The sequence below is a fragment of the Amblyomma americanum genome, chromosome 9 (assembly GCF_052857255.1).
Source record: "Amblyomma americanum isolate KBUSLIRL-KWMA chromosome 9, ASM5285725v1, whole genome shotgun sequence".
Taxonomy (NCBI): domain Eukaryota; kingdom Metazoa; phylum Arthropoda; class Arachnida; order Ixodida; family Ixodidae; genus Amblyomma; species Amblyomma americanum.
The window spans coordinates 140,763,514-140,784,475 of record NC_135505.1 but is presented as its reverse complement, the minus strand read 5'-3'; the positions used below and the strand labels follow the sequence as shown (position 1 = coordinate 140,784,475).

At 44.7% G+C, this 20,962-nt stretch overlaps 1 protein-coding gene across 1 annotated transcript; it reads left to right on the top strand.

Annotated features, from left to right (window-relative positions):
* The first annotated feature begins 4,028 nt into the window (after window positions 1-4,028).
* Window positions 4,029-14,975, top strand: LOC144103742 (uncharacterized). The gene is made up of 9 exons (XM_077636397.1): window positions 4,029-4,079; window positions 5,415-5,521; window positions 6,099-6,189; window positions 7,293-7,454; window positions 8,848-8,983; window positions 10,332-10,429; window positions 11,938-12,063; window positions 13,132-13,418; window positions 14,705-14,975. The coding sequence occupies exons 1-9, from the start codon at window positions 4,029-4,031 to the stop codon at window positions 14,973-14,975; spliced, it is 1,329 nt and encodes a 442-aa protein (XP_077492523.1).
* Window positions 14,976-20,962: the final 5,987 nt, after the last annotated feature.

Genomic DNA, 20,962 nt, shown 5'->3' with positions numbered 1-20,962 from the left:
AATAGTTTGCGTAGGGCATTAGCTGTAACGTTGTCAATGTGCTCTGTCCAGGAGAGGTTATTGCAGATCCGCAGACCTAGGTATTTGTAAGTATTCACTTGAGAGAGAACTTTGTTTTTAGCAGTATAGTTAAACAAAAGAGGCTTCTTTTTCTGGGTTATACGCATGAACACTGTTTTATCATAATTAACGCACATTTGCCATTGGTCACACCATGTTATTATCTTAGTGAAATCGTTATTTAACCGTACGTGGTCCTCAGTAGTAGTAATCTTTTCATATAACACACAATCGTCAGCATATAATCTAACAGAAACTGAGATGTTATCGACAATGTCATTAATAAAAATCAAGAAGAGGAGTGGCCCAAGAACAGATCCTTGGGGAACGCCGGAATCAACAGGAACTGGAGGGGAAGGGGAATTATTTACTACTACAAACTGACGGCAGCTCAAAGAAGTTTTTATAGGGCGTTAACTACAGTAGTTGTTTCCTGACATGTTTTTACATACCCAATTCTGAACGAGTTTCTGCACTGATTGGAATAGAAAGTAAGACTGCCAAAAGCAGGCCACAAGAAGTATGCACAACATAAATGAAAAGTACAAAGAGAATGTAGCAAAACTATCGCTGTCATCCACGCCTATCTTCACCACGGTCATTTCAGAAAACAGTGTCATAACATCGTGTTGACTTTCTATCGAAGCCGCTGTTCAGTGCTAACGTATGTCGCTAATCCAATTTCAGGTGCGCAAACGTGCGAAATGTACTTGGCCGAAAGTGCCCTTCACAACGGTCCTTCACATAGCTGCCAGACTTTCTTCAATAGAAGCTGTAATGCTGCGAAGGTATACCAACCATACAGTGAGACATGCAATGTAACACCTGCTATCACAGAAGACGACAATACAGTCATGTCTCGTTAATATGGACACTTGAATTCTCGACAGAGAGTGTCCATAAAGCGAGTCGTTCGTAATGCGAAGTCATAATAAAATAAAAGATGTTCACAAGGATCATCGAGAGTGATCAACATCGGCTTATGTACAATTCCTGATGAAGAAAAATAAAAGATGGGAGTTTTGTAGCTCCAAGCCCATTATACTGGATGAGATTATATTAAAAAAGGCAGTGCAGTGCGAAGCATTTGTTGGCGCCACACATACGGAGTGATGACGTCTCTCGTACTACTACTGTTTGCGTCCGACAAACCGCTAGTCCCTCACGAGGGCGAGCCCTCATGATGGCATCGCTCGGTGAGGTGAGGGTGAGGGAGGATTGGCAAGATGAAACGACTGATCATGCTTTCTTGGTGTGGACTACTGGGACGCAGTTTTTTTTGTTGACATCCTAGAAAGGACCGGTATGAAGAATTTTTTGCTTGACTCCCACGGCGTTGGACACCCCCCGGTTGAAAACGAGGATGGTGTGCCTTACAAGGCTGTTATGGCTTTGGGATTGCATAGTATATGGAAGAGCAGAATGGCGGTGCGTCACACAGACCTTGGCGCATGACCATTTAGAGAGCATAGTTTAAAGCAACAACTGCGAGGTATACTGAAACAGTCAAAATTGAGGATCCAGCACTTGACTGGCTCCCGTACATTGAAAACTTAGACATTTAGACAATTTTAGCCTTTATACGTCAGTCACAGCTTGGCAGGCGGCTATTGGGTATATACTGTGTGCTTATGTCTGCAATAAAAAAAAGTGGTTGCTTAGTGGCTGTAGTGCTCGGCTGCTGAACCGAAAGACGTGGGTTTGATCCCTGCCACTGTGGTCACATTTAGATGGAGGCGAAATGTTAGACTCGTGTACTGTACAATGCCATTGTAAACCAAAGAACCCCCGGTGGTCGAAATTATCCAGTGCCCCCCACTTCGACGTCCTCTATAACCTGAGTTGCTGCGGGACGCTAAATCCCCATAAGCCAAAACTGACTTGTAACGGTACGATGAGTTTTCTTTTTCAATAACGGATGTAGGTCAGTGGTCACTCACTGGCCCATGCAGCTGCTGTGTTCAAAACCCCTTGAGACTGGTGTACAGACTGGTCGAGTATTTGTATTCCGCAGTGACGTCATGGAACGCGAAAGCTGAGTGTGATGTTTAGTTTAAGTGAAACTGAGAACTAGCCTTCGTTGCCTGTTGCTGAAACGTTGCGCTGAACACCGATTGCATAGAAATATCAAAATTTGCGCGAAATCGAAAAAAGGAGTTAGAAAAAAGGTTTTTGTTGCTGGTACTGAAGCAGCTTCATACTGGCTTAACCGCCAGTTGAAAATGTTTTAAGTACCTAAATCGCAGGAATTTTCTTAGCTATTCTTGGTTTAAGTTATGCCGGGAAAAGGGTTACAGCGACTGTTAAAAAATGATAGGTCTGAGCATTAGTACGGTCGCCTGCTCCTTGACTGCTGATTACAAAAGACTGCAATAGTGATGCAGTAGTTGGGTGCCTAAGATGCTTAACTTATGCTTAGCAAGCTGTAACATAACTTACTTTTTCGAGACTGCCGTTACTACTATAGAACCTCGAAAGAAGGCAGGTGTGCTAAGTTCTTTAGCCAGTATTTTTGAACGGCTACATAACTCTGCTCATACGGCAAGCGTTACATGTCTACTGATCAGTAAATATTCAATCTGCTCCCGTTGTGTGTTATCGCCCTGCTTGCACTCAGAGTTAGAAGCAGTAGTAAATGAAACACCGCATTCCTGCTTATAATAATTCTTGTCCAAGCATAATGAAAAATATTACCGTTTTTTCTTTTCTGAGTAGTTCTCTCCAATTCCCATCTTCGTTTTTCCTCTTAGAAGAACAAGAAATGGAAAATTTGTGTTATCAGTACGAACCAAAAGTTTATTTCGTAGTTGAACCTATGATGTGTACCATGGTAAGCTGACTTACTAACAACTACACAGGCGAACAAAAGAATGCACTCATAATATAGGCCTTCAGGTAGGCGCTAGCCCACTACTTCTTGCTGGTTCGACCCACTCGAACCTTTATGTGCTCCAGTTTATAAAGTACTTGAGCACACAAGTGAGATTTCAATTTCGACAGTAATGGGCAAAGTTGATTTATAGCGAAAGTGTGTGCGGAACATCGTTCCGCACACAACTGCTGCGTGTACATGGTGCCGTGTACATTGATCGCAAATATAAATGGATAGGCAGCCGTCGAATGTACTGTTGATCTGATATGGTGGCAACGCCTGGGAAAGAAAGGCACCGAATCAATTGCAAATGTTTCTCACGTCTCATGTCAACTACATTCTCGGAGTTCGAAACGAACCGATTGGGACATTATAGATGCTTGTCATTCTCGAAGCGGACGGCCCAAGAAAGTTTTGCACCTGCCCTGTGGAGCGAGGCACACTCAATAAAGGTGGAACATTCCTAGCTGCAATGCACATATTGATATGCCTGACATTTCAGACTGTATAGCCCGTTGGCTGTACAAAATCATCTCAGTACAGAACTCAAATGGCTTCTTTTCCGAATAGCACAATGGGACTCACAGAAACACAATCTGATTGTGCTGTGTTGCTCCGGAGTTCGCACTTGATTGAGTTTACTTTTATTGCTAAGCACTTAAGCTGTACGTGGTAGATTTTGTACGACCGTATTTGTTTCATTGTCACGGTTGGTCTATTAGCCAGCAGGCTCCTATTTACAATATGGTTTGCGAAATAACACGTGCGTTCCAACTTTTCGCAAGGTTTATACATTCGTCGATGTCGTCGAGTCCTTGAAAGATTGGAAGATAAGCTGGAATGAAAATACCACTAGAGGCCAGCGCGAAAGGCTTGAACCTTGCGGTGGGAGGTCGACTGGGATGTTTTCAGGATAAACGCTTCTCTCCCGTTGCCGGTATAAAAAGCCGCTAGAAAACGATGTTCAGTTACTTGCTTTGTCTTGACACTCGCTACGGGCTGGAAAGAGGAGACCAAGCGAGCCTTCAGTTTTCATATAACCCCAGACGGTCGTGTGCGTTCTTGAAATTACTCTGCCACTTGAGTCAGAAGTGCAATGGCCAAGGAAGATTTCGGAAACCTTGTTCTTAAAGTTGTTAAAGGACCGGTAAGTGTTTGTAAGTGCGAAATACAAGAGACTTAACTTAGTCTGGTCTTTTAGTCGAGAATTTTGGTCGCCATGGGTCGACTACATTAGATCAGCGAACCCTTTTTCATTCATTTAAGCATCCTCGTGATTCCATCACTACATACCCTTTTATGCCCTGTGGCAACAAATATCCCTTTAAAAAAAGAGCTAAGAGAGAAGTTGGGATGAAGAATGCGATTCGAGCTTTCTCTCAAGAGTACTGATAAAACATGCTAGACAGAGGCTCTTGAATAGAACGACGCTATGCAGAACTGGCATTGGTGGTGACTATGGTTATGTCAATGTAAAATGGCGGGTGGTACAGCTTTGACAACCCAATACTTATTCTTAGTTTAATAACAGCACGTCTGTTACTGTTACTTGGGGAGCTACTATATTAAGGAGCACGCAAATCAGTCATGGTCAATTGCGTTCAACGGGTGGTATAACGGATAGATTTTGCCAAAAGCAAAGAGTCCAACACCTTTGTCTCTAAACCATGCAGTGGAGCTTTTGTAGAACCTGTGTAAGTCCTAAGCTTAAAAAAAAAACGTCACAAAAGTTGAAAAAAGTGTGCAACATGATGTCAATAGAACATTATTCTTTGAGCTGCTTGAAATGGGGGCAGGTATTTAAAGAATGTGACAACCATAATACTATTACGAAGACGATCACACGCATTTCATTTGTGGAAGATAAATATTTCACTCAAAAGTTTATTTTCCTCTTCTTCATAATCATGTATGGCGGGTTAAACATACAGAGTGGCATACAGTGCCGTTTTATGGACAGAAAGTCAAGTGGGTTGACAAGTCAAGTGGGTTGACAAAATGTTACAGTCTTAAAATTCGGCAAAAAAGTACACTGCCGAAAAATCTCGTTGCAGTGTCCGTTTATTCTATCGTTCCCCTGCTGCCTACGCAGTTTTTCCCGTTCTCAGATAAGAGAACAGTAGTTTGTGTCCCAAACTCATCGTGCATGTCGCCTCTGACCAACCATCATTTCTTTTCACATGATTTTCGGAGTGCATTGGATGTACAGCTTTAACATGTTGGACTCGTTATATTAATCAAACATCTAAAGAAAGCGCATTGGACATCGAAGCAAAATAAAAAGCAGTTTTACGCGTCATGGGAACATTTGTTGAAGAAAACTAGCCAAGAAATATTGCATCTTAACGTTAAAGTCCTCACTGTGCAATGCAATTACGACCATTTTTTAGCGCGGACAGAAAGACCAAATAAGTGCACTGTTCACCCGTACGTATGTACAGTCGGTGATTTTTTTTCTTCATATATGCTGATGCGCTCCCAGTTCGACTATTTTCCATACACGATGGGCGTGATGCAAGACGGCAAGAGGCAAGTCTACGGCCTGACGGGGTCACTCTTTGGAAACATCACAGCCTCTTTAAACATCAGGTACCAAGAACTTTTGATTGGACGCCTGCTAAGATTCGTGATTGCTAAATAAAAAAAATGTAGAGATTTGGCACAAAGATCTCCTGAATATCGCGCAAGTAAGCAGATGCACTTAGAGTTTAAAGCATAATGGCTACAGAAAATTTGCTCACATTTAGAGCGTCACACCTTAAAGGGCATAAAAAGGGAAAGAGGAAACATATTTTTACCGCGTTTGCATTGTTTTTCTTAGCATTATCTGGCACAGCAGTAGGCTAAGCTTTTGTCAACCGTACATTGCTTGGGGCTGTATGGAACTGGTTTCATGTGCATACAATAGAAACATTATGGGTAGATGCAGTAATATGACATCGGATTCGCTAGCAGATGGAGCTCTGCCACTTGAAAATGTCGAAACTTGAGCAGAATTAGCATGAAGAAAGCGAAAACATGTGTTGGAGTCGTAATGAAAGATGGATGTCTGTTACATGAACTTTCCGCATGGTTTTTATGCGTCTTATGCAAAAAACGTTGGCACACACCACAAAGAAATAGAGTATGTTTTGATGCGTATCTGTCGATACTTCCAATGATGCAGCTACGACATACTCGACAGCGTCGACTCGTACTGGGGGAACCTGCTGGACGATGGCAACTTCACCGGTCCCCTGGGAATGCTGCAGAGAAACGTACGCATGGCGCTCTCTCTCTCTCTCTCTCTCTCTCAATACCGCAGAGCCTAAATCCTGAGACATTACAAGGATGCAAGGTAAGCAGGAAGGGACACACACAAACGCATGTATCGAACGCAAACAGACGAAGACCAGTGAAGAAGGCTGACACATGCGCTACACCCATAACCAGCACCAATAACTGAACTTTCCGTTATACACACAAGGGCCTGGTTTGATGTCCTATCTATCCCGGTTATTTTTGCGCGCTATTAATGCCTCACGGTGTTCGATCAGCAGCTCGACTGTATATTGATTTAACTCGTCAAGCTTAAAGGAATCACTGACTATAAACAGTGCGTAATTCTTACTATCATAATCAGCCTAGCCGCTTCCCCTTCACGACAAAGGGTACTTCCACTGAACTCTAATCAAAGGTCTCCTGTTGCGTTCCGCGGCTACCTATCTTAGCAAACTATCCAATTCCGTAAACAAAGCTTGTACTTTGAAGCCTTTTACTTAGTTTTCTTCTATTATACTTCACTCCGTGCCGCCGCGGTGGCTCAGCGGTTATGGTGCTCGGCTGCTGAGCCCAAAGATGGCGGTTCGATCCCGGCTGCTGAGGTCCAATTTGAAGGAGGTGAAATTCCAGAAGCCCGTGTACTGTGCGATATCAGTGCGCGTTAAGAACCCGCGTGGTGCGCAAAATATCTGGGTATGCGTAATGAACGTAAATGAAACCCACCAGTATGTGAACGAAAATGAATTGATTGATTTGTGGCTTATGGGGTTCAACGTCCAAAAGCGACTCAGGCTATGAGGGACGCGTAAATGAACGGATACTAGTAGATACTAGTACCATTACTAGAAGGTACTAGCACAGGATAGATACGCAGAAAGGAGTAGCTGAGAATGAAAGCGTCGGCTGGGGAAGAGAGATTAGGAAATTAGCTTGGACGGCGTGGCCGTGGCTCACTAAGAACACGACTAAGTAGGGATGAGTGGGAGAATTAAGACTTTGACCTGCAGTAGACTTTGCGCGGTGGACAGCGATGACATTGACGATACGTGTTCTGTCAGTATTATCGCCAGGCCCGTGTGCAGCGCCACCTTGCGCGCAGGAGGCGGACGTGGCCGTGGGTCCGTTTTCCTTGAAGGTGGACTACCTGCGCTTCCTTTACGCTGCCGAGGCGCACATCTACGAGGACGTGCCCATGCTGAGCGCAATGCGCAGACCCTACCTCACCGGCGGCTTCTCCTCCACCGACTCCTTCCCGCCGATGGTGAGCACCGCTGCCCAAGAACACATACATAAGGGCCACCGAAAATTTGGGACCTAACTGTAGTGCATCCCTAGGAATAGCAAAATATTACTAGTATAGCTCACGTGATGATAGTAATACGTAACATTATCTGTCCGCATCGTCTGTAGGATACCTATGAAGCACATAATGACTGCACTCTTTTCTAGCATACTTCTTCAATCTTTACTCCTTAATTCCTTCCCCGGCGCAATGCAGCATGTTAGCTAATATTCACGCCGGCTAAAATCTGTTTTTAATTCAAGAGCTCTCTATCTCTCCTTAAAAGGAAGGTCCGGAGTGAGGGGGCTATTTTTAAATCTATTTTCCGAGAAAAGTGAACTTTTATCAGCCGTGTCATTTCTCATTGGTAATCTTGATTTAGAGGACAATGTAGAGTACGTTTTTATGGACGTCAGTGAGTGTCTGAAAACCTCCGGAGTTACACTTTAAGCTCGGCAGCAATGCCACCTTGACCTGCTTCAGTAAATGCATTTTGAATATTTCCTGAGCTACGATAGGCTTTCAAGTATTCTAGCAATACGTTAATCACTGGAGCCATCACACACAGCACGCTGCCTTTCTCTGTAGTTGCAAACAAATGCTTTCGCATCCTAGATAGAATAATTTTTGTTCTTGCCGCGTACCCGTAGGCCGTCCTTGCAATGTTTCCGTTAATGGCGGATTTAATTAACGCCTTGAGTAGTCTGTAGTACTAAGGTTATCGGCAATATATTCAGGATTGCGGTACTTGGTCTCAGTGTTTGAGAATACCTTTTCGGCAGTCGCTACCACAGTTGCTGCACACGTATAATGACGCTTCGAAAAGAATCACGACCACTGACCACGGTAAAAAGTATTGTTGTCTTGTAAGTAATTGTAACAAGTTGCTGGTATAGAACTGCTTGTTCAATATTTAGCATGGCTGTTGGCAATAAACAACGTGAGGAAATAGTCTGCACGGCGCAAAATGGAAAGGATACCATCGACGGCAAATGATATGAAACCGAGAAACGGAATAGCTGAAGGTTTTCGATAAGACGGGAATTTGGTTTCAGTTAGACCTCGTCTACACCTGGAGACCATGCTAAAGTAACGACGGGCAACTTGATGATCACCAAATGGGAGTTTGTGCTTATCCATGGGTAAATACAGGCCGATGCCACAGCTCAAGATCTCATCTTCGCTTGGTACCTTCCTGAGAGAACGCATTGACCAACCACCTGAGCCTTTGCTGTTTTCTCTCTTTTAGCAACTATGAAACAAAAAAAGGAACTAAACATACGAAAGAAAAAGACTATAGCTAAGGCGAATTGTTGTGCTTCACTGATGCCTCGTAATATTTTAGGTCCTTTTTTTCCGAAAAAAAAAACAGACGATTGCGCTACTGTTTGCGTCCATGGCGCTGCTGGTGTTCCTATCTGCCTGGTCATTAGTTCGCGCACACCAGTCATGGATGTCTGCAGTGAAAGTGGTGTTCTGGATATACGCCGAGTCTCTCCTCATGAAATGTAAGTATTTAATTGGGATACGTAGTTGCACTAGTTAATTAACTGTTCACAAGATCCTATAGTGATACGAGACAGGGCGTTGGCTGCGATCTTTAGGCCTAACATCCGGTGACCGATATCTATCGGCCTTGAGTGGCTTATCTACATTTCATTCTATGTAATTTAAACGCCTAGAATGAACGTGACTTGTTCGAAGAAAGAAGTGATTACTTTTGTGCATACTGTTTTAGTCTACACTCAGTAAGTCATGCACTGATAACGTCGAAAATATTGCATAAAAGTCACGATAAAAGCAGCCACTCATGTTACAACGCTCTCCCATTGTTGTGAAGAGCCACAATATGAAAACGGATCTCCGGCCAGCCATCAAGTGAGAGGTCACGGCGCGGTACTATGCCGCTATGACCTGCGGCCTCTCATGTTCTACACCGCAACCATATGTCATTGTCTTTCTCTCTCACGTCGCGGATGATGTCAAGACGCTATTTTTTAATGTTCAAAGCCGTACGCAACGTGGTGGGAGCCGCAGAAACCAAAACCATTTGTCCTGGATTGCTGTTAATGTTGAGCACTTCGTCTTTAAGGGAATGTGCATGATGGATGTGCAATGATGGGTATCCGGTTTTCCCGACCAGGCGTTCTTTCTCGTTTGTCGCCGGCTTTCAAAATCAATGCCTCCTTGGTTTCGATGAAAGCCAAGACCATTCAGTTTGGTGAAGCAAGCCCTCTTTTATTACCGTTTGTTCTGCTCTTCCATTCACTTGAGTTCGTGCCTGCTGCACACTTGCTATTATAATAGAGAGAACACCTCATGACTAGCGCCGTAGTATAAAAATGGGCAAACAATTCCACTTCTTTTTTTCTTCGTGACACGACGTTTTAAGAGAAGCACCCAGCAGTCACGGCAGTACCTTGCGATATTATACAAGCGGCCGCTTAACATAAGCGGTGCCACGTCGCTAGCAGCTACCTAAGTGACATGCCCAAGCAGGCACCCGTGTGAATCCAGTGATGCGGGTGGCATCTTATGACATAAATTCCGTAGCATAAATCCTATAGCATAAAAAGAAAACCCTGCTTCGCCACTGGTCACCACTGGTCGCCACTTGTCGCCACTGGTCGCCATTTGTCGCCACTTGTCGCCACTGCCGTGCATAAGGTTTATTACCTGCAAATCCTACTTCCATCTCCGGTCTGCATCTATTATCGAACCTCCACATTAAGAGCATTTATGCAGTACTTTATTTAACCGGGAACTTTGTAATCCTGCACCTCATTTGTGTGATCGGGCTCGGCACGTGCGCGTTGCCATGAAGAACCCCAATTCTTGCTGTGCTCCTGTGCCCAGCCACAAGCACTAGTCCCTTGAGGACTGCCGCATCACGGATTCTATTCCTTGCATGGATGATCGCCACATTCGTCATCGGCCAATACATCACTGGTCAGGTGAGTGACAAGCGAACATCCAGCACCGTAAATAATTTTTAAATATTGTCCCTTAACGATGACGGTTGTTTATTTGGATGACTTTCTCTTATAGACACATAAACCTTTTTGACATGCTCTTTGAATCAGGACGGTGGCAAATGCGCCTGTGCATAATTAATAAAGAGGCTGTTTAATTTATCTCGTTTCTTTTTTTTGCTTTAATCTTATTGTGGTTCTTCCTTCTTTTATTCTAATGGTCTAAACCCTTTCTGGCACCGGGAGTCATTTCCCCAAGAATTTTTTTTTCCGTCCAAATAGTTTATACAAGCCTCTAAGGGAAGCAATTGGTCCCGTTTACAATAGAACACACCAATCATAGTTCTTTTTACGGGCATGTGCCACATTTTGTACAAAGTGTCACAATAAGTGGTAACACAGAAACACCACATTACAGGATCGTTATTGTTACGAGTTCGAGCCAGCTTTCGTAGGGGACGGGGACGATTCGGAGGCCGAGCGCCAAGGCGAGTCCCTTGAGGGCCCAGCGCGAGAGTGCCGAGATCGTCGGGATCGCCTTTTTCATTCGTGCGCACATGGCACTTCAACACCGTCGGGGCTGTTTCACAATTGTTTATTTAGAACATGCATATCACGCTTAAAGCAGTGAAGAAAGTGATATTATTAAAGGTCAGAAAACCCATCTCCAGAAAAATGGTGGGGAATGTGCTACCAAGCTCACTGTTTTGAGGAATATTATTGATTATTAAGGTAATATTTGCCACATAATATAAACATTGCGATAAATATTACTTGGTCCATATAAAATGTAGTATATGTAAAGGGTGATAGATTAATCAGAAACGGAAATTCCCCGACAGGCTGTTGTTGCACATCCCTCAGAAAAAACTCCAAATTCGTAATGGAGAAAATTGTGTGCTAAGAGCTTTAAAAGGTCAGAGAAGTTGCGCGGCGGAAACAGACACACGCGCACTGGGTGATCGTCAGGATCAATATGACAACCACTTCCAATCTCACTCTATGCTGTTAGCTTTCTACATGAAGTGTCTGGCCACATTTCGCGAGGCCAACAGAAAGAAGTACTGCCGCATACAGGCGGCGATTAACATATAACACGGAATGACACCTGGAAAATCTTCTAATAAATAATCTTTTCATTTCTATACATTTCGGGAAAAATCGTCCTAGGTCAGAAGATGAGGCTTAATTCAGATGGCTGCCCTTTCCATTCGTTACTTGAAGTGCAGCTTAAAACGGTTGCATGGATACTTCAAAACCTTTAATCACAGGGTAATTCAGGAAATACACTGTGCCCAGGAATAAAACGAATGAGCCGAAGACTGCAATGCTATTCGATAATGCGGTACAGGTGTGGTTCTCAGTTCTTCAAGCCTATACGCTGGGCGGGAATCTGGAGTCCGGTAAGGAGCTTGGTCGTATATCTTGTAAACACGTGCAGCCAGGACTCCATTTAAATCTGTTCTCACACTTACGCTGGCCGGGCGCAGGTTAAAGCTGCCCTGCTGATCCGTTCTCCGGCGCCCCGCATCGACACCTTGGAGCAGATGCTGGAAAAGCGGCCCCCCATCCGCCCAATCACACTGACGGCCACGCCTCTGATGAACATGTTGAAGGTAGGGCTTGTTGCAAAGCTACTTGGTACAGTACTCAGCGCACTTCTATAAATCGTGCCAATAGCGCACCAAATGTTACGCGGTGGTTGCATACAAAAGCCCTAAGCTAAGAGGGAATATTTTATCGTGAATAAAGTTTTCTGACGATAGTGGCTGACTTGTCATATCATGAAAAGCTTGCAGGTATGTTTTCGCTGCGCCTCAGCAGAAACGCCACTGCCGCTGCCGGGATTGCACCCGAGTCATCAGGCTAAGAAGCCGAGCGCTCTATCCACTAAGTCAACGCGTCGGGTTGTGTGAACTCAATGCACGTTATTAACCACAGGGGGCAAATAGTCCGGAGCCTTCCGTTACAGCGTTTGTCACGGCCCATCTGCAGCCTCGGGATGTTCCACCCCAAATACCATACCAGGATAAGCAGACGTGCAGACTGAGGTGGACTGACTTTTACACGGGTCCATCACTGCACCTGAATGTACCGACGAAGGCGAGCGGGCATGGAGACAAGAGAAATAAAAGTAATAATCTAAATGTGCGATGAATTTTTTGTATCACAAGCAATGTCAAATTTAGAAAAGCGTGACAACTGCATCACCAACGTCCTGCCATTTCAGCGCTCGATACAGATATGTGAACGTCTGACCATACTTAAGAAGGAGATTCTGGCCCGAACAGGGACACAATTAGAATACGAAGTACCAAAGCCACTGGGAGGAGTTATGTATTTGCTGGAAAATAAAACATTTGCACTCAAAATTTCTCGTGGAGAGCACAAGCAAGCATGATAATCATTGCAAGGTGGCCGTAAGACATTCTTTAGCCCTGCTCATAAATGGTAGTAGCAGTAAAGTGTTGTCTTGACCTCTGTTAGTCAGTGTGTGTGTGTGTCTTTTCGAGCCACATTTCTCTTCTTTAGATGAGTGCACCCTTCAATATGCACATAGAGCCATTAATGTACACACATCCAGAAACTATGTCACAAACCCGTAAAGTCATGTTCTCATTCCATTAGTGGCCATCCTGGATTATGTCACTATTTCTCTCCTGGCCACTCCTTCGATGGCGCAGCTGTCCGGCCTGGACTCGTACCGTGCCCTGCACGACCGCATCGTGAGCATGCGCGGCGAGCTACCGCAGAGCGTGATCTACTCGGAGCGCACCCTGCGTCAGGTGGTGGCCGGCGAAGTGATCATCATCATGGACGCCACGGGTAACAGGGTTTTCGTGGCACCCTTCTGTGACGCCCTGCAGCCCGCCTTCTTCCACGTGTCGCGCCAGCGAGTGGAGACGGCCGACTTCCGCTGGTACATGAACAAGCGCCTCGACCCCCGCCTCGTCACAGCCATGGACCGAAGGTGGGAGGCGACGACTGCCAAAAGTACATTATTTTACTACTCCAGGAGAGATGGAAACTATAATGTGCCACTCTGCTTCTTAGTATCTCTGTTGTTTTATGTCCACTCTTCCTTTTTTACATTTTCATATATTACACATATCCAACGCTCAAATGCGTACGATATCTTCATAAAATTATTCAGGTCGCTATAAACAGACAGGCACAGACCGCCATCGAAAACTGAACCTTGGAACGTTTAAGGCTAGAACCTTATCTAGTGAGGCTATTCTTTTCTGTCTGGGGGATTTGATCCTTTCATTCTTTGGCGTTTCTTAATCAAATCTTTTGCGTGGCGAATTCGTCTAATCATTAATATAATATTAGGAAAAACCATGCACATGAAATGAGACCTTGCGATACTTTATGGCTAAGGGTCATTAGCTGGGACAGAATGTCTAAAGCGTTAGTGAGGATCCGCAAATTTTCGGACTAAAATTTTGAGAAAATAGTCGTATGCTTATTAGTGTCAAAACTTTTTTTTGGTCTGTAAAGGTAATGTTAATACGCACGCTTGCTACGGAATCTTTGGAATTAATATGTGAATTTGGCTGCAACAAATCACACCCATGTTCACCAAACTGAGTGCCTTTCTCGTTGCCTGTCAGAAAAACTTGGGGGCCTTCTGAACCACATAATTAAAGAAGAAAATGCGACAGCCTTTATTGAATGCTATGGGGATATGTACGATGAGTGATAAAGTTCTTGTGATTTTGTCGCCAAAACTGCGGTTGGAACCGGTTCCCTTAGCACTACATGGTATGCATCAGTCATCAACTTCTATGATGTTGAAGAAGATTCCATTTCCTCATGAGGGTTATACTAATCTGATCCACTCTTCTACCTAAATATTTCTAATAATCACCACTTATTAACCTTAATCCCTTTTCTGGGGTGGGTCTGCTTTCAAAATTTCCGTAGTTCTTTGGAATTTTTATGGGTGGGCAACTTTATAATGACTGGGTCCTCATGCAACCTGCCACGGGGGGGGGGAGGGCAGTTACCCACAATCCGGTGTTCAGCGCTGCCACCTGCACGGTAGGCAGGTTGTGATGATGTAACAATGTTTCATGACCTCTCTCTACTAAAAGGATGGCTCATCAAGGCCGGTTGTGATGACGTCACAAAGTCACGTGGCCTCTCTCGACCTATCATGGCATTCCGCTTCGGAGAAACCAGAAACTGCATGACGCCAATCTAAATGCGGTAGCATTAATAAGCACTATATGTCTTTCCTTTCTTTGATAGGATCCGCTGGTTGCAGGAAGCCGCCGTGCCCTTCATGCTCCCGCACGAGATATTCCGCAAGCCGGCCACTTGCTTCCTCGATCACAGCGGAGGAAGCGGCGGACGCTCGGCGGCTGGCCAGTACGAAGTGCTCCACCTGGAAGACCTGCGAGCTGCTTTCCTCGTCCTGCTGTGCTCACTGGCCGCTGCACTTGGTGTCCTCCTCCTCGAGTTGGCCGCCCACAAGTGTTGCTCTTGCCGACAGCTCGAAGGGAAGAGAATCCTCGCATAAGCAGCAGGGATTGCAACTACCGTCGGATGCAGCCCTTATGAAAATGGTCTATAGACTGCCTGGAGACTTCTTATAGACTCTATTGCCTTTCTATAGATACTTATGTTTGTCTATTAAAAGTCTGTAGACTGTGTACAAACAAAAGTATACTAAAAGTGTATGACCATAAATCTATAGGTTGTCTATTAGACTGTCTAAAGGATTTGTATTGCCTAGAGATTGTTCTCTAGGGTTGGTCCATATAGAATCTAGAAACTTTATAGACAGATGTCTATATCTATAGACTGTCTAAAATTTTTGTAAGGGTGCTTAATAAAGAAGGGACACATGGTCCTGAAGGGAGGCTTTCCGATCAATGGCATCGACCGACTTTCATTATATCTTGGTGAACTGTCTTGCACATGCCAACATGACCTCTCAGGTGGTTGGAAGGTGCAAAAGGATTAACTGCAAATGCTCCTTAAGTAAGGCATGAAGTTGGGCTAGCTGGCATATAAAACCGCGCGAAGGAGACAGGAAGACAATACGAGGCACGAAAAAGAACACACAAAGCGGTTTGTGCATTCCTGTTGGTGCCTCTGCTGGTTGTCCTGTCTTCTTCACGCAGTTATAATATTACAAGTGCTCCTTCCATCCAAATGCCATCGGCTTACACTGTTATGATGCCGAGGTAAACCTCTGTGCAAGACGACTGATCGCGAGGTCATGTCAGTATGTCGCAACCATTGGCTAGGCCGTTTCTTTCTTGAGTTGCATCCGCCCAAAGGGGTAGACCTGCATTAATTATTTCCATTGTCACAAGATTATATAAGGAACCTGCGCTGCCAAGGTGGCCCTGCAATTATTCCATTCGGTGACTCAAAACTGCTTTTTCAGCCGCTTGGGCTCCTGCAAACGCGAGAACACATTCTGCGCGATTAGACACCCGCGTTTGGCTGACAGCATTCATTGCCTAGCTTCTCTCGGCGTAGCCCAGATAGCTGACGCACGGCACGTGCGCCTTCAACAGAGCGCGGAGGCTCACGCCAATAAGCGCCTGAAGGTGGTGCGGAAAAGTACTAAGAGTACTACCCAAAACTGTTTGCTCTTCTCGCTAGGCAGTGTGTTATGGCGCTGCAATCGGCACCGCAAACTTTAGCGCAACTTCCCTATAGCTTCCGCGTTCTTCGTCTTCTGGAAGTGAAAGAAGTGACAATGAGAGCCAGGGCTTCACAGCAGCCCGATTCTTACTTATTCTGCTGCCTACGAATATTGCAGCTTTGCTTCTGAGCATCGCTTGTTCAATGTCCTTAATGCTTCGAGTCCTCTGTACGAATATCGTGCGCAAGAAATTGCACTTGTCAACACTAGAGGGAAAATTTACTTACCTACAACGTAAAGTTACGTAAAGCCTTTTCGATAGTTTGCTTCACTGACACACAAAGAATTGTAGCTTGCGCTCTTGTATTATGAGCCACATTTGTTTGCTTTATGCATTGCACTTTAAACGCTCCTGTTTTACCTCTGGAGGTATCTCTGAGAGTGCTGAACTTTGTGTTCTCTAATTAATAATTTCTGGAGTACTCGAGATCGATTTGTACATGAAGGCACCATAAAATGGTCATGATGTAGAACATGGGCAAAATGATCAACTTCCAGAATTTCGTTGCTGCGCGCCCATACATTGTAGAAATGCTAAAATTACGTCTATTAAATAATTACGAAAATACAATTTGCACCATATAGTTAAAATTGAAAAGTCATGATAATACATGAGCATCTAAAAGCGACAAGCTGCACGGACGTAATAGGGCGCTTTGGAAGTCAGTATACCTGCGCAGAGGTACTCCCGATTTCAGCAGCGTAAAGAAAAGTATGGTGAACCAAGCATACAAAACATGTCGTGTTAAATCTTCACTGAAGCTTGAAGCACCTCGCGGTCGAAGACATGCATGGTTTTCGATGTAGTCAAGGATTCAATGAAAATTCCTCTGCTCAGACATAGAAATGAAACATATGATTCGTTCGCAGTCGGTTACCATGTAAGGAAACATTCATGATGATCACTCACTCAAATGACCCCATGGTTGTTTGCATGCCTCCGCCACGCAATGCTCGGCAAACACGCGTGGCGGAAAGAGAGTAGTCGTCTGAGAACCCTGGCGAGGAGGGCTGCAAATAACCCTTGGGAGGGAGAGAGGAAGACGAAGCAGGGAGTGTCTAGATGGACAGTGTACTGTACGCACGTATGTTGTCGACACTAGCAACTCAATCTTGTTAAAGAACAATTGTTCCCGTAAGTAAAAAGGCATCCTGCCATTGATTGCAAAAATTGAAAATTGGTTTCGAGGGAAGGAAATAACGCATCACAATCTCACATATCGTGGTGTTGTCATAAAGTGGTCTATAGAGTTTCTGTTGACTCTTATAGACTATAGCCACCCTTTACACTTTTCTGTCTATAGACACTCTATAGACCACCTATACATTGCAGTCTATAGGAGCCTTAATTTTCTTTTGCCTATAGACTATCATAGACTAAAGCCAATAAGCGCCTTAATTTTCTTTCTTCTGTAGATAGTCTATATTCTATTGTCTATATAGGGTCTATAGACTATCTGTAGCATAAGTCTATAACAGCGTTAATTTTTTTTTCTATAGACAGTCTATAGACTGCAGCCTATGTCTATATCAGCCTTAATTTCTTTTCGTCTATAGACAATTTATAGATCACCTATAAACTACTCTATAAGAGCCTTATAGTCTATAGATAGTTTAGTCTATATTCTATTGTCTATATAGGGTCTATAGACTATCTGTAGCATAAGTCTATAACAGCGTTAATTTTTTTTTCTATAGACAGTCTATAGACTGCAGCCTATGTCTATATCAGCCTTAATTTCTTTTCGTCTATAGACAATTTATAGATCACCTATAAACTACTCTATAAGAGCCTTATAGTCTATAGATAGTTTAGTCTAAAGCTATGCTACTATGGCTAAAGTCCTCCACCTGCTTCGCTCTTTGGGAATTAAAAAAAATATTGTGTGAAGACAATGCAACACCCTCCTGTATGTTGTTTTTGGAAGCCTTGAAAAGCTCATTTTCGTCATACCGTGACGTATATTGTGAATACAATTCAATAATAATTAATGATAACGAGTGAAGCGGGGAAAGGCAGCCATTATTGAAGTAAGGTGTGCCCGCAAATTGTGATACATCAAGTGAACACGCTCTCACTTGAAGGAATCGTTCGAGGCAATTCCATTCCGTCTTTCGATCGTTACTGTCCAACGAGCTTAATTCAGAAGCATTTCATCAGTGATTCTATATTTGTCTTTACAACGTTCTGGAAATAAAGGGGGAAAGACGGGTGTGAGAATTCAAGGATGTGCCCATCTCGTAAAGGCACCATTAATACAGTCTCGATGAGCATTGCCCTCTGCGCGAATAACGTCTGCCATTTATATCCTTGCAGTTTGCATTCACGTGAAAAAGTGCTGCGAGGCAACAATCACAAAAGGCAATATTTTTTCGTTCCTCCGCACACACCTGATGTTTCGGAGCCGATGACGCGCTTATTTGACCCATACCAGTTTTTTTTAAACACGAAAACACACAAAGAGATGCTATGCCAGGAAAAATTTTAATTATTATTCGAAAAGTGTGCCACATACTATTTGGTGGGAGATGCGGCGTGTATGGACAAAGCATTAAGGTTTCGGTTTTGTTTTCACGATAACAATAAGGCTTTAAAGCCCGAGTAGAGAATTTAAGCTTATAAACCAATTGCCCTCGGTGGTCTTCGGTGCCAGACCAAGCTACACATGGCAAGATGCGAGCGGTAAATATACGACCGTGAAATGGGTTTCTGTTTCACGTTTTACCCATTTTACCTCGAGACGGCGGAAAATCATTCGGGCTGCAAACAACTGTGTGCACGGATGTGTCGCTGTCGTCGGGCGTGTTCTCTTGTGGATTACGTTTTCATCGAAATCCAACTTAATCGTCCACATACGGCAAGTGTACACGACTATTTTATTCATTTTGTCCCCAAAACCACTCAAAGCAGAGCTGTGTGTGCAGAACAAATTATGTGCGCAGCGAAGAACTACCTATACCCGATTGCAAGCAGCGTTATAAGCAGCGGAAGCCATCAGGTGCTCGACTAATGCCGCTTGTGCCTGTGCCGCTATGTCTTTCCTAGCAGGCGGAAAGGCAGTCGGTGCGAAACCCGTGATGATAAGCCGCTCCTCGCGAGTTGTCTACTGGCTTTTTGTGTTGCAAGGTAGATTCGCTGCCAGCCATATCGCTTCGCCCGTGAATGACGGCCGAAATGGAACTACGCGTCAGCACCGGCTGAGCTTCCGGGAACGCACAATCACGTACTGAGGTGGGTTATGTTCATTTTTTTTGTTATCTATGTTATCGCCTGTCTGGACCATCGACTGCTGTTTATTGAGAGGTGGGCATTGCTTGTTACGTGAAGACGCTCGCTCGGTGCGCGTCTTGGACACCGAAATTTCACCATTTGAAGATGTTTTGTAACGCTTTAGACGCTTTACAGTGGCGTATCATGGGGGCTGCCATTTTTTATCACGCCGCCATTACACGCCTCCTGACTGCTTGGTGCGCGTTTCGTCGCGACGGCTGCTGCGTCTGATGGTTCGGTTCCGACAGGCTGTGTTTCGGTTGATATCGTTGTAAAGGAGTGGAAAGACGACGCTATGGTTTGGCCAAAGCTTCAAAGGACATATCAGAACCCTAAATTGATCACTTGAGGCGTGATAACGACATAGAGCTTCATGTCGCGAAGAGCCGCTCAGCTCTCCCTCGCCGAGTCAACGGAGCATTCACCTGAATGCTTGTCCTTGCATCCGCTGAAGGCTTTGCTGAAGGTGTTTTATTGCTATTATCTCAAACGGCAAGCAAGGTTTAATGCTCCTGCAGCAGCGCAGGTCGTTGACATGGATGAAGACACCACTCTAAAACGCTCACATGCACATCGTACGCATCTGTTTACAACCTGTTAACGGTGCTTAAAAAGCCTAAAATATTTTCTGCTGCAAAGTGACGGCTACACACCAGGTTGGCTGCCACTGATTCTGCCGCCTACGAATGTTGCTGCTTGGATGCAGAATATGGCTTTTTCAATGTTCCGTTTGCTTTGTGTCCTATGTACGGCAGTGTTTTACAACAACTGTACTTGAAAGCTCGGCAAAGGTCTGCCAATTGGAGAGAAGAGCGCGTGAGCCTCAAGCACAACTCCATTCATGCAACTCGTCTTCGAGTTATCATGCTCCCTTGTACCGCAGCGGTGGCCAAGTGGTTGAGCATCCGCCTCGTATGCGGGAGGTGCGGGGTTCGATCTCCAGTGCCGCCGGGTACCCACCGGTGATAAAATGGGTACAAGCTTTCCCCTGGTCTGGTGCTCGGCTTATTTAGGGTGAAATGCTTGGGAAATGGGTCTGTGACCCCACCTTGAGAAAAAGAAAAAATACGTTGTGACATCGCGCTCTTTGGCCATAGCCGCCCTTGCGCCATAAAAATCCATCATCATCATCATGCTCCCTTGAGGAAGCCCCTTGCGGGCGTTGCCACCACTAACACCGCACACACAACCCGCACACATTCCCGTTCACACGTGCGCATGCACTCGCCCACATACCTTGTTTGTCCCGTTGTCGGCAGTATTAAGGCGAAAGCCTTTAATGGCTCATACTCGCGGCCACGAGCCGGTCCGTCTAATGTCACGCTCTTCAGCAACTCGATAAGAAAAATTGGCAGTGGCTTAGCTCTGCTATGCCAGTATATACGCAGCGAAAGCTTAGGCATAGCTTAGTTAGCCTTGGTCAATCTTGATAGCCAGTCCAGGTTAGTCTGGTTGTCTGACTAGTTGTTGTCACGTGGTTCGTCACGTGGTTGGTCACGTGGCGTGGTGTGAGCACGGCGAATCTGCTAGTTCGTGTCCAATGTAGCTTTCTCTACAAAAAATCTTTGTACACGAT

Excerpts from the sequence above, each read along its gene's own strand:
- LOC144103742 (XM_077636397.1), top strand. The coding sequence starts at position 4,029 with ATGGCCAAGGAAGATTTCGGAAACCTTGTTCTTAAAGTTGTTAAAGGA. Across the intron at positions 10,430-11,937 it reads GCCAATACATCACTGGTCAG|GTTAAAGCTGCCCTGCTGAT; the intron begins GTGAGTGACAAG and ends GGCCGGGCGCAG. Across the intron at positions 13,419-14,704 it reads GTCACAGCCATGGACCGAAG|GATCCGCTGGTTGCAGGAAG; the intron begins GTGGGAGGCGAC and ends TTTCTTTGATAG.